The sequence below is a fragment of the Mustela nigripes genome, chromosome 5 (assembly GCF_022355385.1).
Source record: "Mustela nigripes isolate SB6536 chromosome 5, MUSNIG.SB6536, whole genome shotgun sequence".
Taxonomy (NCBI): Eukaryota; Metazoa; Chordata; class Mammalia; order Carnivora; family Mustelidae; genus Mustela; species Mustela nigripes.
In genome coordinates this window covers 127,471,293-127,498,178 of record NC_081561.1, presented here as the reverse complement: position 1 = coordinate 127,498,178, position 26,886 = coordinate 127,471,293, and the positions used below count along the sequence as shown (strand labels likewise).

Here is a 26,886-nt window from a genome sequence, read left to right as displayed (position 1 = left end):
TTCTACTTTGACTCTACTGAAAGAAGCAAACATCCTGTTGTACAAATATGGGTCGAAGGATCCAAGGTTGGTTTAGGGGTCTCAGAACAGTGCCAGACACATAGTAGGTGTCCAATGAATGGTTGTTGAATGAATGACCCCAGAAGAGACACACTTAACACTTCTCAATTGGATACAATACTTCAGCTGTCTTTGTCTCCATTTCCAAATGGGCCTTCTTTGACAGCTCAACCTAAATACCTTTTCTTTGGAATTCACTTAACCTGGCCTCAAAAGAAAACAAACGAAGCCCCCAACCCCAACCCAAAAATAATAACAAAAAAGAAAAATCAAAGCAATAAAAAATAACAAAAACCACCCCAAAACTAAGAATAATGCCCTTAGTGCTTTAAAAAGTGAAAACACCCTCCTCCGTTGTTTCCGCAGAGTATCTTCATCAATGAGACTTCTCCAGGCCACTCTTGATGCGGGCACAAGAAAATGACACTAGGAAGTCCCCTGTCTGGTTACTGCTGAGAATGTGGATTGCGAGCTGGGAAAGAGAAGCTTTTTGGGAAGAATGGACCTACCTGACCAGCGTTGTCTTCAGGTGGATCTGAACCTCTTCGGATAATATCTAATTCCTGAAGAGGAGAAAACAGTGCACAACCAAACTGAAACATTTATTCTTCCAGCCATGCCTCAGTTTACCTCAACATGCTCCACACACCCCCTGTTTGTGTGGATGGAGCTTCATTTTCAGATCCCTGGGCTCCCTCTGGAGCCCTACTGCCTGTTGCCCCATTGGACTTTAGGATACCTAACATGAGATCCGGAGATAGCATTCACTTCCAGATATCCACACTGATGACGAAGACTTGGCTATAGAGATAAACCAAACTGGGGGTGAAGCCAAGACCCCTTGGATATTTGAATGCTTCATTTGATGTGTTTGTTTGTTTGTTTTCAGACTTTAGCACTTTTCTTAGGTAAAAAGTAATATTACATTGAACCTCTGATGCAATCCGTTTTAAAGCAGTGTGTAATCTCGGACAGGAGAAGTGACTTTTGGATCCCACTAATCCCACTAGTGGGACCTCATTTTAAGGAAGTCTCAACAGTGAGACCCATGATTTACACCCTGAGGACAGAGTTTACTCAAGGATCGTGGCTTCTTTGTTAGACCAGGAACAGCACAAGGTACTCTGTGTTTGCTCAGGTCAGCTATGCATTTTCTCGGGGTGGGGGGCGGCAACTCCTTTTTCACCAATGTCTTATATTCCCCACTAGACACCTCCAAAGCACACAGCCTGGTGTTGCTGGGCCATCACCCTTGCAGCTGAGAATACCAGAGCCCAGGAAAATGAACCAGTGAGAGGAGACTTTGAGGGGTACTGTTCACCTGCCCTTCTTTTTTTTTTTTTTAAAGATTTTATTTATTTATTTGTCAGAGAGAGAGAGAGAGCACAGGCAGAGTGGCAGGCAAAGTCAGAGGGAGAGGCAGGCTCCCTTCAGGGCAAGGAGCCCGATGTGGGACTCGATCCCAGGACGCGGGATCATGACCTGAGCCGAAGGCAGCTGCCCAACCAACTGAGCCACCCAGGCGTCCCTCACCTGCCCTTCTTGTGTGAGAACACTTCCCTCTTCCCATTCTAGTCTCCTCTTCAGAGTGAGTCCTGGCCCTCCCTCCCCACACCTACCCCATCACACGTCCTCTCTCCCTGGGAACATACCTGCTCTTTCTGGAAGAGCTTCTGCCGAGTGTGCTCCAACACATGCTCGTAACACATGGAGTAGCTCTCGAAGTTGCTGCGTTCTCTTGCCATCACATCGCAACCCAAGGAAAGGAGGCAGTCCTCAAAGTGGTCTTTCCTGAACGTGACCTGAAAAGGAAGGGGCATTATTCACAGCAACTCCAGCAGGAAGGCCTCACATGCCAGGGCCCACGTTGCCTTGGCTCTCAGACCCAGGTCCATATCTCAGCCATGGAAAAACATGGGTTCTGGCCTTGCGAGTCTCTCCTTCCGGTCCGCTCTCTCAGTATATGCAGGGCAGGAATGAGAGCACAAATGGACACCTGCATGCCACGTACCAAAGTACCCTAGATATTTAAGGGTCGTAAATCAAACTAAGAAAATATTAATTCTCCTACTTTGAAAAATAGATCTTTGAAGTACCTTGGAAGGCCAGGTTTGACTTGATCATTCTTGGACTACTCTGGGTTCTATGCTGAAATGTGGTGACTTGGAGAGAGCTGGTCACCAACCAGTAGTTTACAGTATAACCGCCTTGCCCTCCCACGTCGGGCCCCACATCACATTGTGGAGGGCGCTCACATGCACGTGAACAGACAGTTCGGCTAGTACACCCCCACACGGCCGCCCTGGACCGTCCCTCAGGCCAGTGTGTGCACTGGCAGTAAGGTCCACTCTCCTTCTGGGGAACAGGGTCTGGAGACTCCGCAGGGAGAATTCATGACCAGGTAAGTGCTCGTGTGTGTCTCTGTGTCTCTATCAGTGAGTGCATCTCTGCGCCTTTGTGGATGTGTTTGTATGTCTGGATCTATTAGAATACATGTATATGTGTGTCTGTGTCTCTCCGTGGATGTCTCTGTGACAGTCTCTATATGTCTCTGTGTCTATGTGTGTCCCTGTCTGTATCAGTGAGTGTGTCTATGTGTGTATCTGGGTGTCTTAGGGGGCCTGCTCCACGACCCAGCCCGCATGCGTACATGAGCTTTATCTGCAACACTTGTAGAGTCAGGAGGGCTTCAGGCTCACTGGCAGGGTGCTACAGAAGTTTCTGGTTTGGGGCGGGTCCTGTGTCCCCATGAGGGCCAGTATACTGTCCTATCAGTGCACCTCAGTGCCCCCACCAACCTCCAGAGAAAGCCCAGCCAGGCTTGGTCAAGGGGAGTTACTGAGACAAGCTAGCAGAGATGGCAAACAGTGACAGAACCCAGGACGGAGGGAGGGAGGAGAGAGGCTCGCACCCACTGCTGATGGCAGGGGAAATCAGGGTGGCATTTTGGAGGCCAGACTAGCTGTATCTGTGAAAAGATTTTAAAATGTTCATGCCCTTTGGCCCAGTGATTCCTCTTCCAGAACTTCATCTTTAGGGGCTAATAGAAGTGACACACAAAAATATACGTAAGGCTTTCCAACAAATGGAAACGACCAAAAGTGCCCAATAAAGGGAAATAGTTTGAATCTTTCTCACCTGTCTATACTACGAAATACTAGACAGCCACCAAAAATTATGTGGACAGATAACGTGTATCGATAAGAAAACATGTTGATAACATGTACTCAATTGAAAACAAGAACACTGCAATTAAAGGGCGTATAGAATGATCTAATTTGATTTTAAAAAGTTAATGAATTAAAAAAATGATAAAGTTTGGAAGGAAATGGGCCAACATAATAATAGGAGTTATCAGTGAGGGTAAACTAATGAGTGTATTTTCTAATACATCATATTCCTATTTTCTAATATAATCATAACATGTACACACAATTAAGATAATTATATATGAAAATATACACCCTAATGAGAAGGGGGGCACCTGGGTGGTTCAGTGGGTTAAAGCCTCTGCCTTCGGCTCAGGTCATGATCCCAGGGTCCTGGGATGGAGCCCCACATCTGGCTCTCTGCTCCTCAGGGAGCCTGCTTCCTCCTCTCTCTCTCTCTGCCTGCCTCTCTGCCTACTTGTGGTCTCTGTCTGTCAAATAAATAAATAAAATCTTAAAAAAAAAAAAAAAGATAGTAAAGCTTTTGTAAATATCAACAGCCACAGCAGCTTGGGTGCATTGAAGAGATGCAGAATGGAAACCATAGGGAGGCCCTCTGTTCATGGGGGATATAATGAAGAGGAGCCAGGCAGTCAGGGCAAGGCACTCAGCATCCCTCCTTCATCCCCTGGGGGCTCCTCACAGGGAACGGGCATGAGGGCAATCTACGCCGCTCTGGAAAACGAGCAGTAGGACAGGCGGATTTATCTTCTGACATCAAGGCAAGGGGAACCAAGGCCCTTGAGTTCTTAATAGTGACAGGGTCAAGGCTATGATATTTAGTAATGACAAAGGAAATACTTCCCAGACTGAATATGATGAAAGCCTGAAACATTGAAAAGCCTGAATGTGAGACCACATTCAAGGCCATCACGATGTGGCTGGTGACCCCATCCGGTGGGCTGGGGCCAGGGCTTGGAATCAGCCACAGTGACTCACCTCCCACTGTCCTGGACAGCAGTGTCTGGACCTGAGCATGCCAGTAAGGCCTCCAACAGCTTTTTAGCAGGGTAAACCCTTCTCAAACCAGTATCACCATAGCCGCCATAGTAGGTATAGAATCCCAAATAAGCAGCAAGGTAGACTTGAACCTCAATGGCCTTCTACCATTTCCTCTTAGCCAGTGTGACACTTTACCCAGTAAGGGGAGTTACCTCTGGTTCACCAGGGGTGAAGGAATGGCCAGGACCCCCTTGAGCATCTCCAGAGTCCAGAGAAATTGTATTTTGTTATTGTGTTTCTTAAAAGCTCTTCTGCAACCTACTCTTGCCCTCCTGGTTCACTAAATGTCAGCTCTGTGTCAAAATGCAGCATGAAGTAGGTTCATCTTCCAACTTCAGGGCAGATCCTTGGTTTCCATACACAGAGTGAAGACCATGTCCTCCAGTGGGCTGATTTCTTCACAAACAGTTAAACCTCAACTGTGATGAATGGCACTGGCTGGAAAATCACGGGATTCTTCTGGAGAGTCAGCCTGGGGTGAAGCATGGCAGGTACTAGGCCTTGCTATGGAAAAAGTCTGGCTTTGCTGGGAGCAAAATGCACTTCTGTGGTTTGTTCTATCTTGGAACCCCTCATAATTGATCTAATATCAGGCGCACACAAGGTGTTTTGATGATATTTCTAAAATATCATCAAAATGCTTCAGTGACTTTCTACTGACTCTGGGATAAAATCCAGACTCCTAAGGATTGCCTACAAGGCCATTCAGCAGCTGACCCTGTCTTCCTTTTCAATGTCCTCCTCTGAACTCTGCTATACTCCCTTCTTAGATTTCTCTGCCTTCCTTCCCCAGCCCCTCTTCATCTGATTAATTCCTATTTGTACTTTAAGACTTGGCCCAGACAACCCCTCCTCTAGGCAGTCTTCCCTGACCATTTCTTCCCTACCCTCTAGATGGGTTGTATCTCCTGTGTATGCCTCCCTCAAAGCATTTAATGTAAAGTGCCTTTTTTGACACTTCTGGGCCACCTGATTCCATAAGTTCTTTGAGGGCAAGAACTGTACCTTTTGCCTTTAATCTAATAAAGTGGGGGGGGGGAGGAAAAGGAGATCCAGAAACACTTGCTAAATGAATGAATGACTTTTGGCATGTGAATGGAAATGGTTCTGGAATCCACACAATAGACTATTATAGTTCTGGTTTGCAGTAAAGGTCAGTCTCTAACTTTTAGTCAGCATATTTGGTATAAAATGTGGGCAAGATGTTAGAACAGATCGTGAAAGACTGGTTTCCTAGAATTTGGAGGAGGAGACAAAGATCACTAGAGGCCAGTATGGATTCGAGAAAAATCAAGTCAGATGAACCTTATCCTCAAGTAATATAATGTATGCGGTGTACCTGAATTTCATCAGGAGATCTGGAAAAGTTCTTCATGATGTCCTTGTGGACCAATGGAGAACATAGGCTAGGTGACAGTACAACAGATGGGCTGCTGGCCACGGAAGGACTATGCCCAGAGAGTGGGGTCAGCCTGAAGGGGACCCCCAGGGAGGTAGTACAGGGCTTGGGGACCTGTCCTGACATACACTCCTAGTAATGACTTGAATGAGGAGACTGGGGCCAGGCTGACATGAGCCTAGGAGGGAGAGAGAGTATGCCAGATGATAAAAATCCAGATTTTGAAGGATTTCAAGTTCAGACTGGAAGAAACTGAGTAAGAACAAGGCTAATAATAAGGCAGCAGCAGGATGTCTGAAGGCAACGTGGCTTCAGGTGACTGTCAGCCTAATGAGTCATCCATGACGTGGCTGCCAATACCCAGGACGCTCACGGCATTAATCAAAGCAGAACATGCATTAACAAGTGCGCTTTTCACCTGGTCAGATGATCTTCAACTTAGAGGGGACCGACCAGGATGGGAGGGCTACTCATATAAAGTGAGTGGAGGACATGAAGGCGGTTTAGTCTGAAGAAGAGACGGCAGGGCTCATGTCCTCTGCCCAGAAGCACCCAGGTGAGGGGGGAGCACGGTGCCCGCTTCCTTTTCCAGTTCATGTGCCCTGGCTTGGGTTGCACCCATCTGGAGGAAGGGGTAATGGTTTATAACCCACCACCTAGAGGGACACCCCTTTGGGTTTGTACTACTAGAGCAGGTCCTTTGTTGTAATTTTACTGAGGCTTCACACACACCAGCAATGGTGCTCATTGAGTTTCTCCGATAGACCTGCCTTTAGATACCTAACGGCTTGTTGTGAGGGATCAGAACTACGATCGGTGGTGTCCTGGGGACAGAACTAGGATTCATGATGGGGGTGGTGGGGAGGCCAAACCAATCCAGTGAGAGCTGCTTGAAACAAGAGCTGCCAGAAGAGGTGGGGAGGGCGGGTGGGCTTGGAAGAGAGAGAGTTCCTTGTCACTGAATATGATCCAGAAGAGGCTTAGAGGTCCACCAGGCATAGAGTTTGGAGGGATCTAACGTCCTGGTGTCCTCTTATTCCAAGACACTGGCAGGCAGACACCAACCCCTTCAGTGTGCTTTGGGTGTTAGTTATACCTGACATGGGTTTGCCCTAATTCCCACATTTCTCTCCTAGACAATCCCATCTTCAATGTTGGAGTAAAGGATATACAGGATATACATAGGGGTTGAGCAGATCTTGAGCCACAAACTTTTTGTTTTTATTGTAGTAAAATATAACTCTTGTAACATTTGCCATTGAAACCATTTTTTTAAAAGATTTTATTTATTTATTTGACAGATAGAGATCACAAGTAGGCAGAGAGGCAGGCAGAGAGGAGGAAGCAGGCTCCCTGCTGAGCAGAAAGCCTGATGCGGGGCTCGATCCCACAACCCTGGGAACAAGACCTGAGCTGAAGGCAGAGACTTTAACCCACTGAGCCACCAGGTGCCCCAGAAACCTTTTTTTTTTTTTTTTTTTTTTTTAAGTTATCTCTACACTCAAGGTAGGGCTCGAACTCTTGACTCTAAGAGTCACATGCTTTACCAACTGAGTCAGCCAGGCGCCACCATTTAGACAATTTTTAAGTGTAAAGTTCAGGGGCATTAAGTTCATTCACACTGTTGTACAATCAATCGCTAGAACTCTTTTCATCTTGCACAACTGTAACACCTGTTCCCGCTAAATACCAACTCCCCATCCCCCCTCCCCTCAGCTCCTAACAAACCACCATTCATTCTACTTTCTGTCTCTATGAATTCGACTACTGTGGGTATTTCACAGCAGTGGAATCACGTAGCATTTATTCTTTTGTGACCAACTTTTTTCCCTGAGCATAAGGTCTTTAAGCTTCATCTATGATGAAGCACATGTCAGAATTTCCTTCCTTTTTTAAGGAGAACCATAAAATTTTTTGCCCCACCCCAATCACCTCTGTACCTCTGGTTGAAAATCTCTGAGCTGCAGGGACCAAAAGGAACCACTTCGCCCCCCTCATCAGAATACACAGGACCACGTTTGAGTATAAGTGAGAGCTTATATGAAATACGTGTCAATCATCAGGCTCTAAGGAAAAATGTGTCCCCAATCAAGCTGGTGAATTCTCTACCTCATAACTAAAGACTCAAGTGTTTATTATAAAATTATGGGGATGGGGCACCTAGGTGGCTCAGTAGGTTAAGCCTCTGCCTTCAGCTCAGGTCATGATCTCAGGGTCCTGGGATAGAGCCCTGCAACAGGCTCTTTGCTCAGCAGGGAGCCTGCTTCCCTCTCTCTGCTTCCCTCTTCCCTGCTTCTCTCTCTGCCTGCTGCTCTGCCTACTTGTGATCTCTCCATCAAATAAATAAATAAAGTCTTTTAAAAAAATTGTGGGGAATATTTGAAGAGCTTAGAAAAATGTAACTTGGAGGGAAATGTTGTTTTAAAAAATTAAGCACGTTTTGCTAAATCAGGTTTTTAAAAAATGGTTGAATTTCAAAGGCAACTGGAGTCATAGCTACCTAATGAACTTACGCTTCATTTAATGATCCTGAAAGTTCTGCTATGGTCATATATCCACATAGGCTCTCTTATTCTTTTCAACACTGTTTAGAATTAGTTAGGTCAACAGTTGACAACTCCAAGGACTTGTGTGTGTATATTGTATGTAGTAAATACATATGATTGTTAAATATATATTATATACAGTTATTATGAATTCAAATAAATATACAAACACAAAAAAATTGTTGATACTGGTTTCCTTTGTGGAGATGTGGGGATGCTATAGCAAGGGAAGGGTGGACATGTTACCATTTCTGATCATTTGTTTGTTTGTTTGTTTGTTTTTGTATTGTATATTTCAAAAAATGTTTTCTAGGTAGTGGAATCATAGGCTATTTTAGTTTCTCTCATCTAAATCTTCTATATCAAAAACCAACCCAGGGTGTACCCGGGAGGCATAGTCCGTTAAGCTTCCAACTTTTGATTTCTGCTCAGGTCAAGGTCATGATCTCGGGTCATGAGATAGATTCCTTACTGGGCATGGAGTCTGCTTGGGATTCTCTCTCTCCCTCTCCATCTACTTCTCCTCCCTCACTTGCATGTGCATGCACACACGTGTGCTTTTGCTCTCAAAAATTTTTTTAAAAATAAAATAAAATAATAAAATTGAAAATAATAAACACAGGAAATGTTGCTAAAACAACTTATTCATCAACAAACTCCAAGGTTACTTTAAAAAACTGGCCAAATCTGAAATTGACCAACATGCATATTCTAATTTTTCTCCCATAATTTATTAGAAATCAATCTTCTTCAAAAATGAAAATAATGACAAGTGATTACTACTTTGAGTTAAGCCTCAGAATTTCTATCTTTATTCTGAGGGAGTAAGGGAAGCATTAGGAAATGTGTTAAAGGGAAAGTCTTCCTTGATTTGATTTCTGTTATGATAAAACACACTCTAAAATGATTAACTTTTAATACATACCTCTAGTCCACCATCCTGGTAATTTTCCATTAATCTCTGTTTGAATTTTTCAACTATTTGTGGCCTGTTAATGGAAAAGTTTTCTTTCATGACATGGTGCTTCCAAAGGTCTAGGGGGAGAAACATACCAATGGTAGTATCAGGAAACATTGAAAAACAATTAATAGCTATTCTCTGAGACATAACACTGGACACAAGAAGCTGTTATTTCCAAATACACAAAAAACTAATGAGTGAGGCAGGGGGAGGGGAGGAGGTGGTTGAGGTCACAGAATCCTCCAGAACATAGGAATAAGGAAGATCTCTAACAAGATCTCTAATGAAAAGATTTGGAAAAGTACCTCTACAGCCCAGTGAACAATATTTTCTGTTATCATAATTAAAAATCCCAAATCAAATGTTACTATTGATCCAACACAATATCTATTTTCGTTAAGTCCCTACATATATCTGAACACCTATTTTGGTCTAACACAACTCATAGAAATAAATGAAGAGCTATTGTATTTACAGTCATAGACGAGAAAGGTTGAGAGCTGACAGACTATGGAATGAAGTGGCAACAGGCTGCCTTATGAGATGAGGCATATACACAGTCATTCAGAGTAGCATTGTTAAGGACAGCAGTATCTTGGAAGCAATACATAAACTGTGGTATGTCCTTCCAATGGAATAGTATGCAGCTATAAAAAAGAGAGAAACTTTCCCGTGTATTGATATGGAAAGAACCATAGTTTGTTATGTGAAAGATACCAGGTGAAGAACAGTAAGTATAAAGATATTCTTATCTTTTATGAGAAGGATATGATAAATATACTCAAGGAGGGTCTATCCCCTCAAGCCTATTCAAGATGATCACTCCAGAAATACAGCATTCTCCAATATCACTTCTCCCCTCTATCCTGGGTCATTCACAATAGCACATGTTATTTCTCCCACCTCATAAAAATCCTTCACCCCACAACCCCTGTCTTTACTGTCTGTGACTTCTCTCAAAATCCTTCTTAAGCCTGCTGAGAAGGCTTAAGAAGCTTTCTCCCCCACCGCCTCCCTGAAACTGATTTTGTATCAAGTACCAGTGACCTCAGCATTACTAAAAATGCATTACTAAAAATGTTCATTTTACTTGAACCACTACTTTACCAGAAGCATGACACATGATTTGTCACATTCCTCTTGCTTGAGAAACTTTTATTACTAGACATTGGGATACCACTCTGTCCTGGTTTTCTTCCTCTTGTTTGATCCCTCTTGGTCCCTTTTGCTGGTTCTTCTTTTCCCCTACCCCCCCTCCAGCTCTTAATATGAGAGGGTCCTCAGACTCAGCCCTTGGTTTATCTACCTTTTTTTCTACCTACACTCACTTTCTTGGCTATCTCATTTGGTCTCATGGCTACATATCATCCATATGCTGACAACCTTCAAATTTAGATCCAATAGTCACTTGGCATCTCTTCTTAGATATCTAAAAAGCATTTTATCTTATTATTTTTTATTTTTTATTAACACATAATGTATTATTTGTTTTAGGGGTACAAGTCTGTGATTCATCAGTCTTACACAATCCATAGCGCTCATCATAACACATACCCTCCCCAATGTCCATCACTCAACCACCCCATTCCTTCCATGCCCCTCCCTCCAGCAACCCTCAGGTTGTTTCATGAGATAAATAGACTTTTATGGTTTGAAACCCTTTCTGGTTTCATCTTGTTTCATTTTTGCCTCTCTTCCCCTATGATCCTATGTATTGTTTCTCAAATTACTCAAGTCAGTGAGATCATATGATAGTTGTCTTTCTCTGATTGACTTATTTCACTTAGCATAATACACTCTAGTTCCATCCAGGTCTTTGCAAGTGGCAAGATTTCAATTTTTGATGGCTGCATAGTATTCCATCATATATATATATATATATATGTACCACATATTTATCCATTGATCTGTTGATGGACATCAGACATCTAGGCTCTTTCCATAGTTTGGCTATTGTGAACAGTGCTGCTATAAACATTGGGGTGCATTGTCTAAAAACATTTTAAATGTCATTTGGGCATAAATAAATTCTTGATCTTCCCTCCCTAACTTGTCATCTTAGCGGATGGCAATTCTACTTTCCCAATTTCTCAGGTCAAAAATCTTGGAGTATCATGGACTCTTCTTTTTCTCCCACATCCAACACACAATCCATTAGTGGTTACTTCAATAATATGCCCCAAATCTGACCACTTAATACTTCCACTGCTCCCAGATTTGTTTGACCACCATCTCCCTATGCTTGGATTTTTGCATTAGCCTCCAAAGCAGCCTCTCCCTTCTTCCACCCTTTTCCCTTTACAGTCCATTCTCAACACAGCAGCCAGGGAGATTCCATTAAAATATGTCATATCAGGGACACCTGAGTGGCTCAGTTGGTTAAGCATCGGACTCTTGATTTCGGCCCAGGTCATGATCTAGGGGTTGTGAGATCAAGCTCCAAGCTGGGCTCGATGTTCAGCAGGGAGTCTGCTTGAGATTCTTGCTCTCCCTTCCCTCTCCCCCTCCCCTAAATGAATAAATACATCTTTAAAAATAAAATATGTCAGATCATGTCACTCAAAATTTGGGACAAGTTCCCCATTACATTCAGAGTAAACACTAAGAGTAGGCCCTGTATGATCCATTGTCTTTCCATTATTATTATCTGGTTTCATTTCCTAGTACTCTCCCTCACTCTCTCCACTCCAGCCACACTTGGGTCTTTCTGTTCCATAAACATGGTAGGGATGGTCTGCTTAGGTCCTCTGTGTGGGCTTCTGGATGGGCTGTTCTTTGTCTGTTTATCTGTCTGCCCAGACAGCCACATAGCCAACTCCCTCATCACCTTCAAATTTTGCTCAATATGTCACTTTCTCCATGAAGTCTATCCTGACCACCCTATTTAAAATTACAACGTGCCCTCTTCAAACACCCACACCATCATCCTCCTTACTCCATTGTTTTCTTATTTCTTATGTTTATTGCCTATTATCGGCCCATTTCCTTCTAGATCATAAACTCCACAAGAATAAGGTGTTTTGCTCCATGAAAGTAAGGATGTATCCCCCAAACAGTGCCTAAAATATAGTAGTATGGTACATCCTAGTTGCTCAATAAATAGCTATTGGACAAATGAATGAATTAGTATATGCATAAAGAAACACCAATAGTATATATTAAAAAACTAATGAAAATGGTTACATGAGATGATGAAAGGGGGTCAGTGGCGGCAACGAGATCTCTTATTGCATGTTTGAACTTGAACTCATGAGGAAGATGCATGGTGGGAAGGTTTCCCAGCACTTTGGTAAAATACTTCCCTTTCAGCTGAGCCCAGAGCTAAACCCCAAACCACCTCTGTGGGCATTTGCCAGGTGATGACCCCCAAACCAGAAATGGGTGGCATATTTTCATATTGTTTTGAACATATATTTTCATATTGTTTTGAGTTTTGAACCAGGTAAATGTATTAGCTGTTAAAGAAATCAAACTTAAAAATAATATGACTGTTGGAACTGTGGGACTATGTCAACACTCCTTAACTTCCATATGGAAGAGAAAAGCACATGTATATGTTTAATTATGTTAGGTATGCCCTACTTCCTTGTGCATGGCCTGAGGGGAGTCTGGAAACAAAGAGAAGCCTATGGAGTCAGAGGTAGAAGCCAAGCCCTGCCCTTCCCCCTTTTCTGTTGTGGGGGTGCTGGCCAACAGCAAGAGTACACGCAAGGCCACCCCCTGTTCCCAGCTGTTTCTAACTTCAGATGTGATTTCCTACTCATATTTTCATTTTTCTGACAGAGACTTGGTGCCCACAAGAGGAAGCATCCAGCACAATCCAGCGCAATCCTCTCAGAAATGTGGCTATGACAGAGCAGGAGCCCTTGGTATGTGCAATTATCTTATTTATTGGGTGGTCCCGATTTTGAAAATGGGGTTCCAGAATTCTTCTACCATTGACTATTTTCCATCATGAACATATAAATCCAACTTTGTTTTTCCCTTAGGATAATAAACGTGAGTAGACCTAACACCATTGTCCTGGCATGGTTGGAGTGGAAAATCCAAAAGAGTTAATGCACCTAGAAGTTCACACTTCCTAAGATGTTTTGTAAGTCTAAGCTTTGACAAAACAGAGCTCATGCACATTTCAGAAAATTTTCAGACAAGAAATTAGATACTGCATTCCAGGGTACATTGGCGGTAGATCTCTGGCTCATGGAAAAGCCTGGTGAGGGACCACATCTGCCACCCATTTCTGGTTTGGGGGTCATCACCTGGCAAATGCCCACAGAGGTGGTTTGGGGTTTGGCTCTGGGCTCAGCTGAAAGGGAAGTATTTTACTGAAGTACTGGGAAAGCTTCCCACCATGCGTCTTCCTCATGAGTTCAAGTTCAAACATGCAAGTACTTCTGTAGCCAGGAGTCATGGGAAGCCAGGGAAAGTAGAATTCATCCAAGAGAAGTAATTCCTGGCTAGGTGGAGTTGGTGATCTCCAAATGGGTCTCAATATCAGTGTGTGTGTGTGTGTGTGTGTGTGTGTGTGTGTGTGTGTGGTCATGGCTTCTTTAAGATGAAGCGGTTTTTGACAGCAGCATAGAGGTGGGCAGGAGACAGCACACTGGAGGTTGAATTAGAGTTTTGTTTTTTCCTCTCACTCTGTTCCCAGGTCCTTTGACTAGAGGAAACTTTGACTTCCTGCTTGCCAAACCACTTCCCCTCTCTCCCTCTATGAACATTCTCCCTACCCTCCAGCCTCCTCCCTCTAGGAAAGGCATCTTGGTTTCCTAGCATTTCACTTCTCTAATACAACCACTAACCTCTGCCTGAGTGACTCCTGGGTCCTGAGCCAAGCAGAACTGAAACTTGGACAACCAGCCGGCTGTCCCCCCAAAAGTGGGTAGGTTGAAATCTTACTGTTTCAACCATATACATGTATATATTTTGTATTCCTGTTGTTTTTCAAACTGCTCCCCAGAACACTAGTCCCTTGAGTTGGCAATATATATTCTCAAGGGAAGAAAAAGGTTCTGTGGTCAAATAAATTTAAAGAATGTTTCAGTGGGTAGGGGAATGGGTAGCTAGGGGATGGGCATTAAGGAGGGCACTTGATGTAATGAGCACTGGGTGTTACATGCAAATGATGAATCACTAAACTCTACCCTAAACCTAATAATATACTATATGTTAACTAACTTGAATTTAATTTAAAAATTTAAAAAAAAAGAACATTTCATACTCTCTCTTCTGGAGCTTTATAGTGCACACTATCATAGTAAAGGTTCTGAGAAGGTCTGGAGCAAAGAAAACTTTTTTAACATTATTTACCACAAGTTTCCCAAACTTGTTTAGGTAAAAAAAGAAAACAAAACATCCCCCTCTCGCCTCCTAACCCTTGCAAAACACAGTAGAAGTCCTTTCCTTACAATCAAGACTAAGAGTAGGTTTGTTAATCAAAAGAAGTCTGTTAAACCAGAGAATGCTTTTAAAAAATGACTTGCAGTAACTTGATATTTTAACTTAAGTATTTAACTTAAAAACATTTAACTTTAAAATGTGCAAATATACAAACATTTGCCAATTTTCTAACATAGAACTTAGGCCTTTTCTTTGTATGAACCCACTCATTGGAGATCTGTACTATCTTTCTTCTAGAAACCATAACACATTGTGTGGTTTTCTAGTATGTGGCTTTATTGGTTTGCTTGTTTCTTTTTATGGAAAGAAAACTAAAAGACCATGAAGCAATCCAAATGTTTCTTTTTTTAAGGTCAGTTTTAAGTTCATAGAAAAATTGAGCAGATAGTACAGAGACTTCCCACATATTCCATGCCCTCTCTACCCCAACACACAGCTTCCCCAACTATCAACATCCTACACCAGTGTGGTATGTTTGTTACAACTTATGAGTGTACAATGACATGTCATTATCACTCAAAGTACATAGTTTACATTATGGTGCACTCTTGGTGAAGCTATGGGTTTGACAATGTATAATTGGCAGATGCCAATTATTGCCAATGCCAATTATCCATTATTATATTTTCATACAGAATAGTTTCACTGCCTTAAAGATCCTCTGTATTCTGCCTGTTCATCCTTCTTTCCCCTCTAAACCCTTGGCAACCACTGATCTTTTTATTGTCTCCATAGTTCTGCCTTTTCTCGAAAGTCATATATTTGGAATCATACAATATGTAGTCTTTTCAGGTTGGTTTCTTTTACTTTGGGAATATGCATTTTTATCCATGTCCTTTCATGGTTTGAGAGCTCATTTCTTTCTTTCTAGCACTAAATATTATTCCATTGACTGATTGTACCACAGTTTATCTATTTCAACTTGGTCTTTATAGGACAGATCTCTTTTTGTACTCCCATTTCATTGGTTTACATAGTACTAAATTAAATTACTCAAACACAATGACAAGCAAAACTGGCATGAACAAACAATGATCAATGATGCTAGGTAAACATAGGTAACCCAAAGACCATGATTAGTGAGTACTTTACCAGTTTATGTTACCAAGGGAATGGAAACTTTAGGTTCAAGCAAAACATTTTTGTCCACTTACTGTTAACATGTGTATATTTATGTTTTTCTAACTACCTACAATAATATCACTGGTTAATATAATATGATATGCTTAGGGTGAAACTCACCAGCAAAGAGAGTGGATCTCAATCCACATTCCTAAAAGTTTTCTTGACTTTTTAAATTATTTTTCTGACTTCTTATCAGATGTGGTTATCTTTTTAACCTCATAATGTAACTGACAATAAGCACGTACCAGGATTACAAGTGTCTCCACTATTCTTAGTGCTTGCTTGTGGATTGCCTCAAAGTGATCATTTTGAGACACCTCGATGTGGAATGTGACATGTGATTTCTTACATATGGATTTCCTCTATCTAGAAGCTTTAATATTTTCTTCCCACACCCCTGGGATATAGACATTCCACTTTGGAGATGGCTGACCTTATAAAAGTCCAGAGAAATTGAGAAAATCAATTAAGAATGACTTCAATGCCAAAATGTCAAATATGGGGAACAACAGAGCCTTTCTGAATCAGTAGAACTCAACTCTCTGCTAAGCCAAGCCCTGAGACTTAACAAGGATGTCTGGAGTGACTTTTTAAAGTTCTCAGGGGAGTACCAGATCAGCTCCGACAAACTAGCACTGGACCAGATATGGCTGCCACATTTTCAGATGCTCCCTGATAGACTGGAAACTCATTCAGAAATTATACAAGATTAAGCTCTAAGACAAGGTGAGAAGGAGTGGGGGAGACAGAGAAGTATTGGAGGGTTTCTTTCTGGCTGGTAATAAATGTGGACACCAGAGTTGGCCAAGAGGGAGAGAGAAGACCCTGAGGGAAGGACATGAGCTTGGGAGGTTGCCTGGGTCTCAGTAATTTCCATTCCCAACTCCCTCTCTAGAAACTCCCGGTGCCAAGCTAACCTTGACTGCAAAAGGTGGTCTCTGCATGAAGAAGTGGCCCATGTTGGAAGCCCCATTCACTATGGTGGCTTCTTGCTGCTGAAATGCACAGTAGGTGGGTGGTTTTAATGCCTTCGAGGTTTTAATGCCTTCTTTAAAGGTTCCTGGTCCACAGAGGTCTCGGGAACTCTACCCTGAAGAAATGTCTATAAAAGCATCCCTGACATACAGCAGGGACTCCATCACTTGCCCTGGCGGAATGCACTACAGTAGGACCCCCACATCAAGTCATGCCACACAGACCAAAACAAAACCTACAATAACAAGACATCCTCACTGTTGGCATTTGTTTCAAAAGTCATGAGTGTAGAATCCGAAAATGAGCTTAGAATTGGCCAGCACACTCTAGCCAAATGTTGGTAATATCTACCTTACCACCATTAACAATAACTCTACCTCCCCTATGCCGGACTCCCATCAGCCCCTTACTGAAAGCCCTTTCCAACCACAGCCAAGGAGCACCCTGCCCCAGGCAGCACACAGCAGAACTGCAAGGCCAAAATGCTTCCTCCCTTCCCCCACTATCCGGGTGTCTCATTAAACCACAGCCTGAAACACACAGAGGGTTGCACCTGTTGGGTGCCTGTGGATTTTCTCCCAAGACTCGAAGGGAGCTGCCTGGATGCAGCAAATGCGCACAGACAACGAGTGCTTTGTGTCTTATTAAATGTTCTGTCATTGAAGCTAACCTCACTGGGCTGTGATGACATCCAAGGTTGAGAAGTGGCTTGCCCTCTCATTGCAAGCCTTTTCCCAAAGCCCTATTTCCAGAATTCAGTTACTCGAAGCACTGTTAAGAATGACAATGTCTTAGGTGAGGACCTAGATGATTAATGCACATTACAATGTCTGTGGAATTTGTCTCAAAAGGAAGATCTAATTTAGTTTGCTAATCAAACAACTTCTCCATCATTTAAAGGTTGGAGATTTTCCTACAGAATTAGTAGGAGTCAGGAGTAGACATTGAAGTGTGGACAGGACCAGCTACGTAATCTATGGTACTCTGTGCAAAATAAAAATACAGGGCTTCTTATTGAAAAAGCAGGGGGGAAAAAGCACCCCTATAGGTACTAAAACACAGTGGTTTCTTTCTTCCACAGTCCCTCTCTTGACCTGTCATGGTGTTTTTACTCATTTTTAATGCTGTGCTCCCCAGGCACAGGAATGCTTGTGAGGCTAGTGTGACCCTCACAGACACCCAGGGGTTCCATCCTGTGCCCGGAAGCATGAATGTGTGTGCAGTTGCTGCCTGGCGGCCCCATGTCCTCACTGGGGGCAAAGATGTGGAGCCAGGCAGCTTTCCCTCCTGGGGGCCCGCTGTGGACAGGCAACCCTAAGCGTATTGTAACCTCCATTCCAGGGTATTGTACGAATCTCAGGATAGGCAATAGGCTTGCTCCCACTGAGTCACCCATCAGACATACCATGATGTTTCCAGACTGGGGTCCTTGAGATACCACTAGGTACACATATCCTGATATTCCTCCTGATCAGGTCCCCAATGGAGTGGAGGGCAGTAGTAACTCCTGGGTGGGAATATTAGGGGGGAGGTGTTTATGGTGCCAGAAAGCAGAAGAGTAGGCAGCTGAGAACCCCTCTTGGCAAGGTGAGGAGGCAGTTTAAGACCAAGTCTCTAAGTCCTTAGTGAACGTTCCATGAACTCACGAAACACAAATTCTAAGTTAAAATCAAGAGCTTCAAAATGGTACCCATAAAGTATGAAAGCCAAAGTACTCCTGTAAGTGCACTGATCACATGTCCATGGAGTGGTCCTGACTTTAGACTCAGATGAAAGGAAGTAATTGTGACTGCCTTCCCACCCCAAATACATGTACTTGTAAGATTTTGACATATATGTCATATATATGCATTTTATACACACACACACACACACACACTTAAATATATTACAAATAAGAAAAGCTTATGTGTTTTACCCATTTCAACTTTATTTCAGTTATGAGGGAATCAGCAGAGTTGAGATTGAACTTAACAAATGTTTTCTATTTGAAAGACTTCAAGTGGAAGGAAATATGTCAAAGCGTTAATAGTTCTCTCTGAGCCGAGGTGTTAAAAAGTAATTTTTATATCGTTTTAAGGACATTGTGGTAATTTTTTTTCCATGAAAATGATATATGGATTGCTTTTATAATTAGGGAAAAAATGAATTAATGTTATTTTGTGAAGTAATAAAATAAACATACTTTACCTGTAGGGAGAGTACATGTCTCCTTGGACTTTTCTGATACAACCAGTGCTCTCTCTCTGTTAACTTTTCTTAATACTTCTTGGATCATATGAATTTCAAGATTTTCCAGAAGTTTCTGAAGCTAGAGTCAGAAGTTTAAGAGTCACTTTCTACATTCAGCTTACACTTTGAGCTCCTAAGTCAAATTCCTACAGAAGGGTCTGGGGCTATGTTCTTCAGCTACTCTCTCCCAGGGAGAAGGAAGGGTTCCTTTCTCAGGTTTCCAAGTGCTTCTGCAAGGGTAGATACACCTCTTTAGAGACCAACATCTTTTCTCTTGGCCCACATCCCAGTTGATAAAATACAACCCTTTTGTACCAAGTTGTGCTAAATTGCAAAGTGCTCAATGTCTGAGGTGACCTCATGTATCTTGCAAGTCTCTGAATGTGGGCGGGAATTTCATGAGTTGTTATTACAAGAGAAACCCCTCGGCCTGAAACTCAATTTAGATATCAAGGAGGATTTCATGAGAATATTTTAAAATCCAAACATGACTAGGAGAAAACTCTGCCAATAACCATGTGCCCTTACTTTACCCATTATGATTGTAGGGCCCACGTTTCTCCCTGTCAGAGGACCCCAGCTCCTAGAGAGAATCAGGACTCAGAAGGGTAAACAATGGGCTTGGGACTGGGGTCCCAACACTGTGTGTTGCAGGGGTGGGGGACAGGTAGCCACTGAATTCTTGATCTTCCGGGGACACTTCCACTGACACTCAAACAGCTAGAATTTTTGCTTGCTTGTTACCATAACAAGGAGAACACAGCCTTGCCTGTTACAGACACAAGGGAACACAGCCATGTGGAGATGGTGTCCCAGGACCAAGGTGAACAAACCCTTGGAAACACAACCTCCCACATAGACCTTCTAGCACACCAAATGGACCTGTGCATAAATCATGACTTATTCTCAGAAAAACAATCAATCATAGGACCTATTTTAAATATCCCATTTTCATGGATGTATGTGTTGGGGGCAGTGGATAATTTTGCATGAGATTTTAAGTTTAAGATGGCAGTATGTTCTCTATCATCATCTTTTTTTGTGGTAGTGTACCTTAATTAGAAGAGAATCAAAATACAAAGCTCTAGACCTACAAAATGGAGATATTAGGGCTAGTTATTTACTTAATCAAAGCCCCACATGCTTTTAAATACTTAGTTCTCTCCGAGGCTGTTTAGTGTTTGACATACCTTCAATCTCCACTTAATATCTTAGGGAAAATAATGCCACTTGGGTATATCTGTAGTTTTACATGCTTATGCTGTAAAGCAAATTTTCAGTCACATTCAAAACAGTTCCTGCATACCTGCTGAGTTTTTATTTCGATTTCTGAAGCTCCTTTGGGGGGAAGAATAGACTGACTACTTATTATAATACCTTCGAATTCATCTTCTTTCCCCATCCGCCTAGCTATAGCTTTCATGCTGGGATAGAGAATGTCAGTTCTATTAAAGAAGAGAGACACAAGTTAGAAAACAATCGATTTTTTTCTTGTTTAGATTCTCTGACAATTATTTTTGTTCACATTCTGCTTCCTGTCATTGTTATAAACCTCCCAACCCATTATAGAAACTCATATTGCCATCTAAATTCGCCACAGTTGCCACGCCCTTAGTCAATATTAAATCCCGAGGACTTTTCCCCTTGAGTACATATAATTTCACTCTTCATTCTTCAAAACATTGACAAGTTTTCTCACTGCCTAGTTACCAAGAAAGCTGACTTTAATAACTTGTAGGATAGACCATTTGGACTATGCCACCAAAGAGAACCTTCTTGTGCCCAGTAAGGTCCAAGAATGGTGAGTGGACGCTTGGTGGATGCTTGTTTGATTACAAAACACATGGCAGAAGCAACATGTCTTTCCTGCCTGCTAAGTTATCCCAGCTAGAGCTGGAAGCTGTGAAACACCACTAACACCCCACCCTCCTGCAGACCTAAGACCTTGCACCATATTATACCTCTGGCAGTAGAGAGAGAGAGAGAAAATATGAGAGACTCAACACTTGGGTCCAATGGGAAAGGAAATGGAGAGGAGGTCACAGCAGCAGCCTCTCCCTACCTAGTGCTCACTGGGATCCTATGAATTTAAAAAGCTGATGAGTCAGCACCGTGGGGACACCGGAGAGGCACAAGTTCCTCGAGACAGAACTCTAGGTAAATGAGATACAGTGTTGCTTAGTGGAACAGAGCACTGTCCCTGTAGTCAACAGAACCCAGCTGTTCCTGTAAAGCACTGGTGACAGGACACATCGCCCAGTTTCCTCTGCGCTCAGTGGGGCTGGGGCGTACCAGGTTTAAGACCAAATCTCGCCCTCAGCGTAAGGGGAGGAATTTATCAGACACCAGATTCCACTCATTCACGGCGATTTCCACCTCAGCAATGCTCACCTGTAGAGTTCTGAGAACTGTTTGTGGAGGGAGACAGAATCGAGGTCCTGGCCTGGCAGTTTGAGTCGGCCCCAGTGCTCCTTTAGCACTTCCAGCTGCTTCCACAGCACCAGAAAGGATCTCAGGACAGCAAGGGACATCACCGCATTGCATGGGCCCCTCAGCAGTCTGGAGGCTTTGGGGCTGCTTTGGAACGGACTTCTGAATCCTGGCACTCCAGACACATCTGGCTGAAAGCATTACAGAAAGTCTTCTTTATTAATCATAGATCAATATAGGATATAGGATCGATATAGGATAAACTTTTACATTAACCCACGGAGAAGGAGCATCTTGGAGAATGTGTATTCTCCGTAGGAGGAATGGGTTATGGGCTTACAGTACATTATAGCTTAGAGAGGGTAAGCATCCTTTCTAAATAGATAAAATACAGAAAAGAGGCAAATATCTCCATTTTAGCTTTCTGCTTGAGTCTTGTACCATTCATTTAAAAAACTCTTTTACTTGGGTATTAACCTTCTATCTGCCTTTGAAAAATTAGGCCTTTTGTGTTTAGCCTCTGCAGTCTGGAAAGTACCCTTCAACACACTTGAGATTTAATTCCCCTTCACGGTAGTAGAGCTGTAATATGACCTAAAATTAGGGATTTTACTTGTTTTATGGATGAGGAAATGGAAACATAAGTTAATCTTATCTTCTAGTCCTTCTCCTGACCTTTAAAAGTTTACATGTCTCTTAATTTCAACTTACTATCCAATGGGCAATTTTCCTTTAGAATAATGATTTGTTTGCTCATTCATTGGTAGTTGCCTTAACTCAGTGTTTGTTGAGGGACCGCTCTGCCCTGGAGAATGTGGAGGGAACAAGGTTTTCAGGTCCCCCTCTACTGCAGCCAGGTTGTGAGGACCCAAGGTCTTCCAGAGAGTGACAGACAAAACTGGATCCTGCATCCAGGTTCTCACCTGAGGACAGGGTCTCAGTCACAGGAAAAGGAGCATTGCTTTGCAAAGATGCAAACTTGGATCATGAGGTTACTGCAAGAAAGGACTCAGAGAACATTCAGCAATAGCACCTCAGACACTCAAGTTTCCTGGTTCAGAGCAGGAAGAACACCCACTCATTGTAACCGGACCCGTGCTATTAACATATCTACAGAAAGGTTCCTGCCTGAAAGAGGGTTGGTCAGAGGCGGAGTTGGCAAGCCAGACCCAGGGGAGAGCTCACAGCTCCTGTACATGGCAGACAGCCCCTCAAGGAGCCTACCTACTCACTAAGGAGCTAACCCAAGATTTCCAGATTTGTTTTATCCTCAGGAGCCTTTCATCAAATAAAACCTTATGCAGTAACAGAAAACAGTCAACAGGCCAAGGCTGAGCATGGTGACAGCGAGGGGGCAGCGTATAGGCCATGTGGCCCCGCTCTGCTCAAAAAGCCCCAAGATGTTCCCTTTAAAGGGTTTGTGTGCAGTTTCACCTGAAGAAACAGAAAAAAAAAAGTAGTCTGAAAAGCACCTGGGACTATACCTGAAGGAGATTTATTGGCAATTGGAAGGGCAGGGGCAGAGGAACTCCCCCAGAGATGGAGGATGCCACTGGCAGATACCAGTGTTTCACCGTCCACTTAGATCGCTAGCACAGGTTGGCGAGCTCAGATGCAAAACCCTCCCACCACCACCTTGCAAAGACAGGCAGGGGCAATTGGTGATGGCACTGTTGGGCTGCCTTGCTGAAGCCAGAGCAGGCACCATTTTGCAACACTTCCCTGCTCCCCAGCTGGGGCAGGCAAGAGCAAGCAGTGGCAGCATTCTCCTAGTCCTCAGCTAAAGCCGGTGAGCACAGGTGGTTGCAACATGTCTGTACTCCCTGGTTGGGGCTGGCAACTGTGAGCAGTCCCAGTGTTTTCCTGCTCTCAGCCTAAAGCCAGAATAGGCACATGGTCAAGACATTTCTTCCTCCTGTTGCATTCCCAAAGCCCCCAGGGATGTGCAGTCAAGACATCTTCCTGCTGCCTTTCTGAAGCTGGAGAGTGTGCCCTAACCCCTACATTCTCCAGCTGCCTAGTTAATGCTAGTGGATATATGAAATCCACACAGGGAACGCTCCTTGACTGCCTGCCGCTGGTGGCCGAGGGGCCTGACATTTCTGAGCTCCAAGGGAATGTCACAGTCAGAAAGACAGTATGTGACAGGCCACCTCTTCCAGGCACTGCAGATGGTAGACTGAAGTGCAACCGTGTCTTATTGTGAAAAAAACCCATTTACTCATGCTGCAGCTTTGGCCTGAGGAGCAGGTTTCAGGTTTTCCCTACATCTAGAGGCTGCAGAGATGCTCCCAGGGAGCATAAGCAGGAACACACCATCCTTGCGCGCCTTCTGTGCTTCAATATGGCTCAAAAGTCCTCCCAGAAAGAGCGTATATATTCATGTAGAGTCCCACGTTTTGTAGGCCAGCAGGGATTATAACTGTGGCTGCACTAGACTATATTTGCATGTATTTTTTTTAGAGATTTTATTTATTTATTTATTTGAGAGAGAGAGAGAATATGAGTGGTGTGAGGGGGGAGGAACAGAGGGAGAGGGAAAAGCAGACTCCTCACCGAACAGGGAGCCCAACATGGGGTTTGATCACAACCTGAGCCCAAGGCAGATGCTTGACCTACTGAGCCACCCAAAGCCCCAACATATTTGCATATTTTAAAAGCTGCTGCCTGTAGGTCTAGCTTCAGATTAGCCTGAAACTTGGTGCTAAACGAAATTTCTCCCCTTGGAACACTGACAGGCCTTTGTACCTCCTCAATGACAAGGACATATCAATATTAAATCAGGCTGATTAGACAATCACAAAGTTTTAAGAAACAACCAAAAGCTAGGGCAAGGTTGAATGAGAAGTATCAACTACGCAAGGGCACTCTAACACTGAAAGACTTGGAAAAAGACCATAATGCTATGGAGATAAGTAATCTACCTGATAAAGAATTCAGGGTAAATGCCATAAAGATGCTTACCAAACTTGGGAGAGGAAGGAATTAACCCAGTAAGGATTCAACAATGAGATAGAAAATATAATAAAGTACCAAACACAAGTCCACATAGCTGAAGAATGTAATAACGGAACTGAAAAATACACTAGAGGTGTTAAACATCAGACTGGATGAAGCAGATGAATGAGTCAGAATGCAAAACAATGGAATTTACCCAGACAGTGCCATGAAGGGAAAAAGGAATTTTGAAAAATGAAGATACCTTAAGGGACCTATGAGACAATATCAAGCATAATAACATTTGCATTATAGGGGTCCCAGAAAGAGAAAAGAAAGAGAAATAGGCAGAAAACTTATTTAAAGAAATAATGACTGAAAACTTCCTTAACCTAGGGAAGGAAACAGAAATCTAAGTCCAGGAGGCCCAGAGAGTTCCAAATAAGAAATAACACACCAAGATACATTATAATTAACATGTCAAAAGTTAAAGAGAGAATCTTAAAAGTAGCAAGAGAAAAACCAATTGTTATATACAAGAGAAACACCATAATCAGCAGATTTTTCAGCAGAAACTTTGCAGGCCAGAAGAGAGTGACCCAATATATTCAAAGTACTGAAAGGAGAAAACCTCCAACCAAGAACACTCTACCTGAAGGTTATCATTCAGAACTGAAGAAGAGAGAGAGTTTTCCAGACAAAAGCTTAAAGCGTTCATAGCTCCTAAACTGGCCTTATAAGAAATGTTAAAGAAGGGCGCCTGGGTGGCTCAGTGGGTTAATCCTCCACCTTCGGCTCAGGTCATGATCCCAGGGTCCTGGGATTGAGCTCCACATCGGGCTCTCTGCTCAGCAGGGAGCCTGCTTCCTCCTCCTCTCTCTCTGCCTGCTTGTGATCTCTCTCTGTCAAATAAATAAATAAAATCTTTTAAAAAAAGTTAAAGAGACTTCTTTCAGCAGAAACAAAGTAGCACTGATTATTATTATTTTTTAAAGATTTTATTTATTTATTTGACAGAGAGAGATCACAAGCAGGCAGACAGAGAGAGAGAGGAGGAAACAGGCTTCCTGCTGAGCAGAGAGCCCAATGCGGGACTCGATCTCAGGACCCTGAGATCATGACCTGAGCCAAAGGCAGAGGCTTAACCCACTGAGCAACACAGGCACCCAACAGCACTAATTATTAACAACAACAACAACAACAACAAAATACAGAAGTAAAAGTCTCTCCAGAAAAAGTAAATATATAGCAAAGGTAATGAGTTAATTTATAAAACTACTATGAAGGTCAAAAAGTCAAAAGTAAAATTAACTAAAATTACAAAAATTAGTTGAGGTAAATAAAATAGAAAGATGTAAAATGTGACATCAAAAACAAACATGAGGGGGTACGGTAGTTCAAATGTAGGGTTTGGAAAATGTTCAAATATAAGTTGCAATCAACTTAGACAGTTATACACATAGGATGATATATGTGAACTTAAAGTAACTACATAGCAAAAATTTATATTAAATATATAAAAGAAAATGAGAAAAGAATCTAAACATAACACTAAAGAAAGTCACCAAACCAGAGGGGAAGAAAGAAAAAGAAGAAGGAAGGAATAGAAAGGAACTATAAAAATAGTCACTAAACAAGTAACAAATGGTGATAAGTACTTACCTATCAATAATTAAAATAAATGCAAATAAACTAAGTGTTCTAAAAAAATATCACAGAGTAGCTGAATGGATAGAAAAGCAAGGCATATTTATATACTGGTTTTCAGAGACTCATTTCATAAGTAAGGACACACACCAACTGAAAGTGAAGGGATGGAAAAAAGATATTCCTTATAAATGAAAATGAAAAGAAAGCTGGTATAGCTATGCTCATATTAGACAAAATAGACTTTAAAACAAAGACTATAATAAAAGACAAAGAGGAGCACTACATAATGATAAAGAAATCAACCTCAAAAAGATAACACTTTTATAAATATATATGTACCCAATGTAGGAGGACCAAAGAATATAAAACAAATATTAAGAGACCTAAAGGGAAAAATTGACAGCAATACAATAATAATAGGATAATTTGGCATCCCATTTGTATCAATTAATAGATCGTCCAGATGGAAAAAATCAATAAGGAAACATTGGCTTTAAATGACACAAACAGGGGCGTCGGGTGACTCAGTCATTATGCATCATCTGCCTCAGGTCACGGTTCCAGGTCACGGTCCCAGGGTTCTGGGATCGAACCCCATGTCAGGCTCCCTGCTCAGTGGGAAGCCTGCTTCTCCCTCTCTTATTTCCCTTGTTTGTGTTCCCTCTCTCGCTGTCTCTCTGTCAAATAAATAAATAAATAATCTTTAAAAAAAAAAAAAAGGACACAAAGCCCAAGTTAGTAAAAGGAAAGAAATAATAGAGATCAGAGCAGAAATAAATACAATAGAGACTAAAAAGATAGTTTTAAAAAAATCAATGAAGTGCTGGTTCTTTGAAAAGATAAAACTGACAAACATATGGCTAGGCTCAACCAAGAAAAAAAAGAGAGGGCTAAAAGGAATAAAATCAGAAATTAAAGAACTTATAACTGATACCACAGACGTATAGAAGATTGTTAAGA

At 42.4% G+C, this 26,886-nt stretch overlaps 1 protein-coding gene and 1 long non-coding RNA gene across 2 annotated transcripts in view; one reads left to right on the top strand and one right to left on the bottom strand.

The window, feature by feature from the left end:
• Nucleotides 1-26,886, bottom strand: part of LOC132018346 (uncharacterized) — a 190,221-nt gene that overhangs the window by 15,625 nt on the left and 147,710 nt on the right. The window contains exons 34-39 of the mRNA XM_059401165.1: nt 21,301-21,530; nt 20,216-20,354; nt 18,868-18,988; nt 9,142-9,251; nt 1,713-1,862; nt 570-623 (exon numbers count right to left, since the gene is read on the bottom strand). Coding sequence (XP_059257148.1) covers nt 570-623; nt 1,713-1,862; nt 9,142-9,251; nt 18,868-18,988; nt 20,216-20,354; nt 21,301-21,530 — 804 coding nt within the window. The remainder of the gene's footprint in view (nt 1-569; nt 624-1,712; nt 1,863-9,141; nt 9,252-18,867; nt 18,989-20,215; nt 20,355-21,300; nt 21,531-26,886) is intronic.
• LOC132018348 (uncharacterized) overlaps nt 13,959-26,886 on the top strand; it is a 39,993-nt gene continuing 27,065 nt past the window's right edge. Inside the window, exon 1 of the long non-coding RNA XR_009404513.1 lies at nt 13,959-14,059. This is a non-coding gene — a long non-coding RNA (uncharacterized LOC132018348). The remainder of the gene's footprint in view (nt 14,060-26,886) is intronic.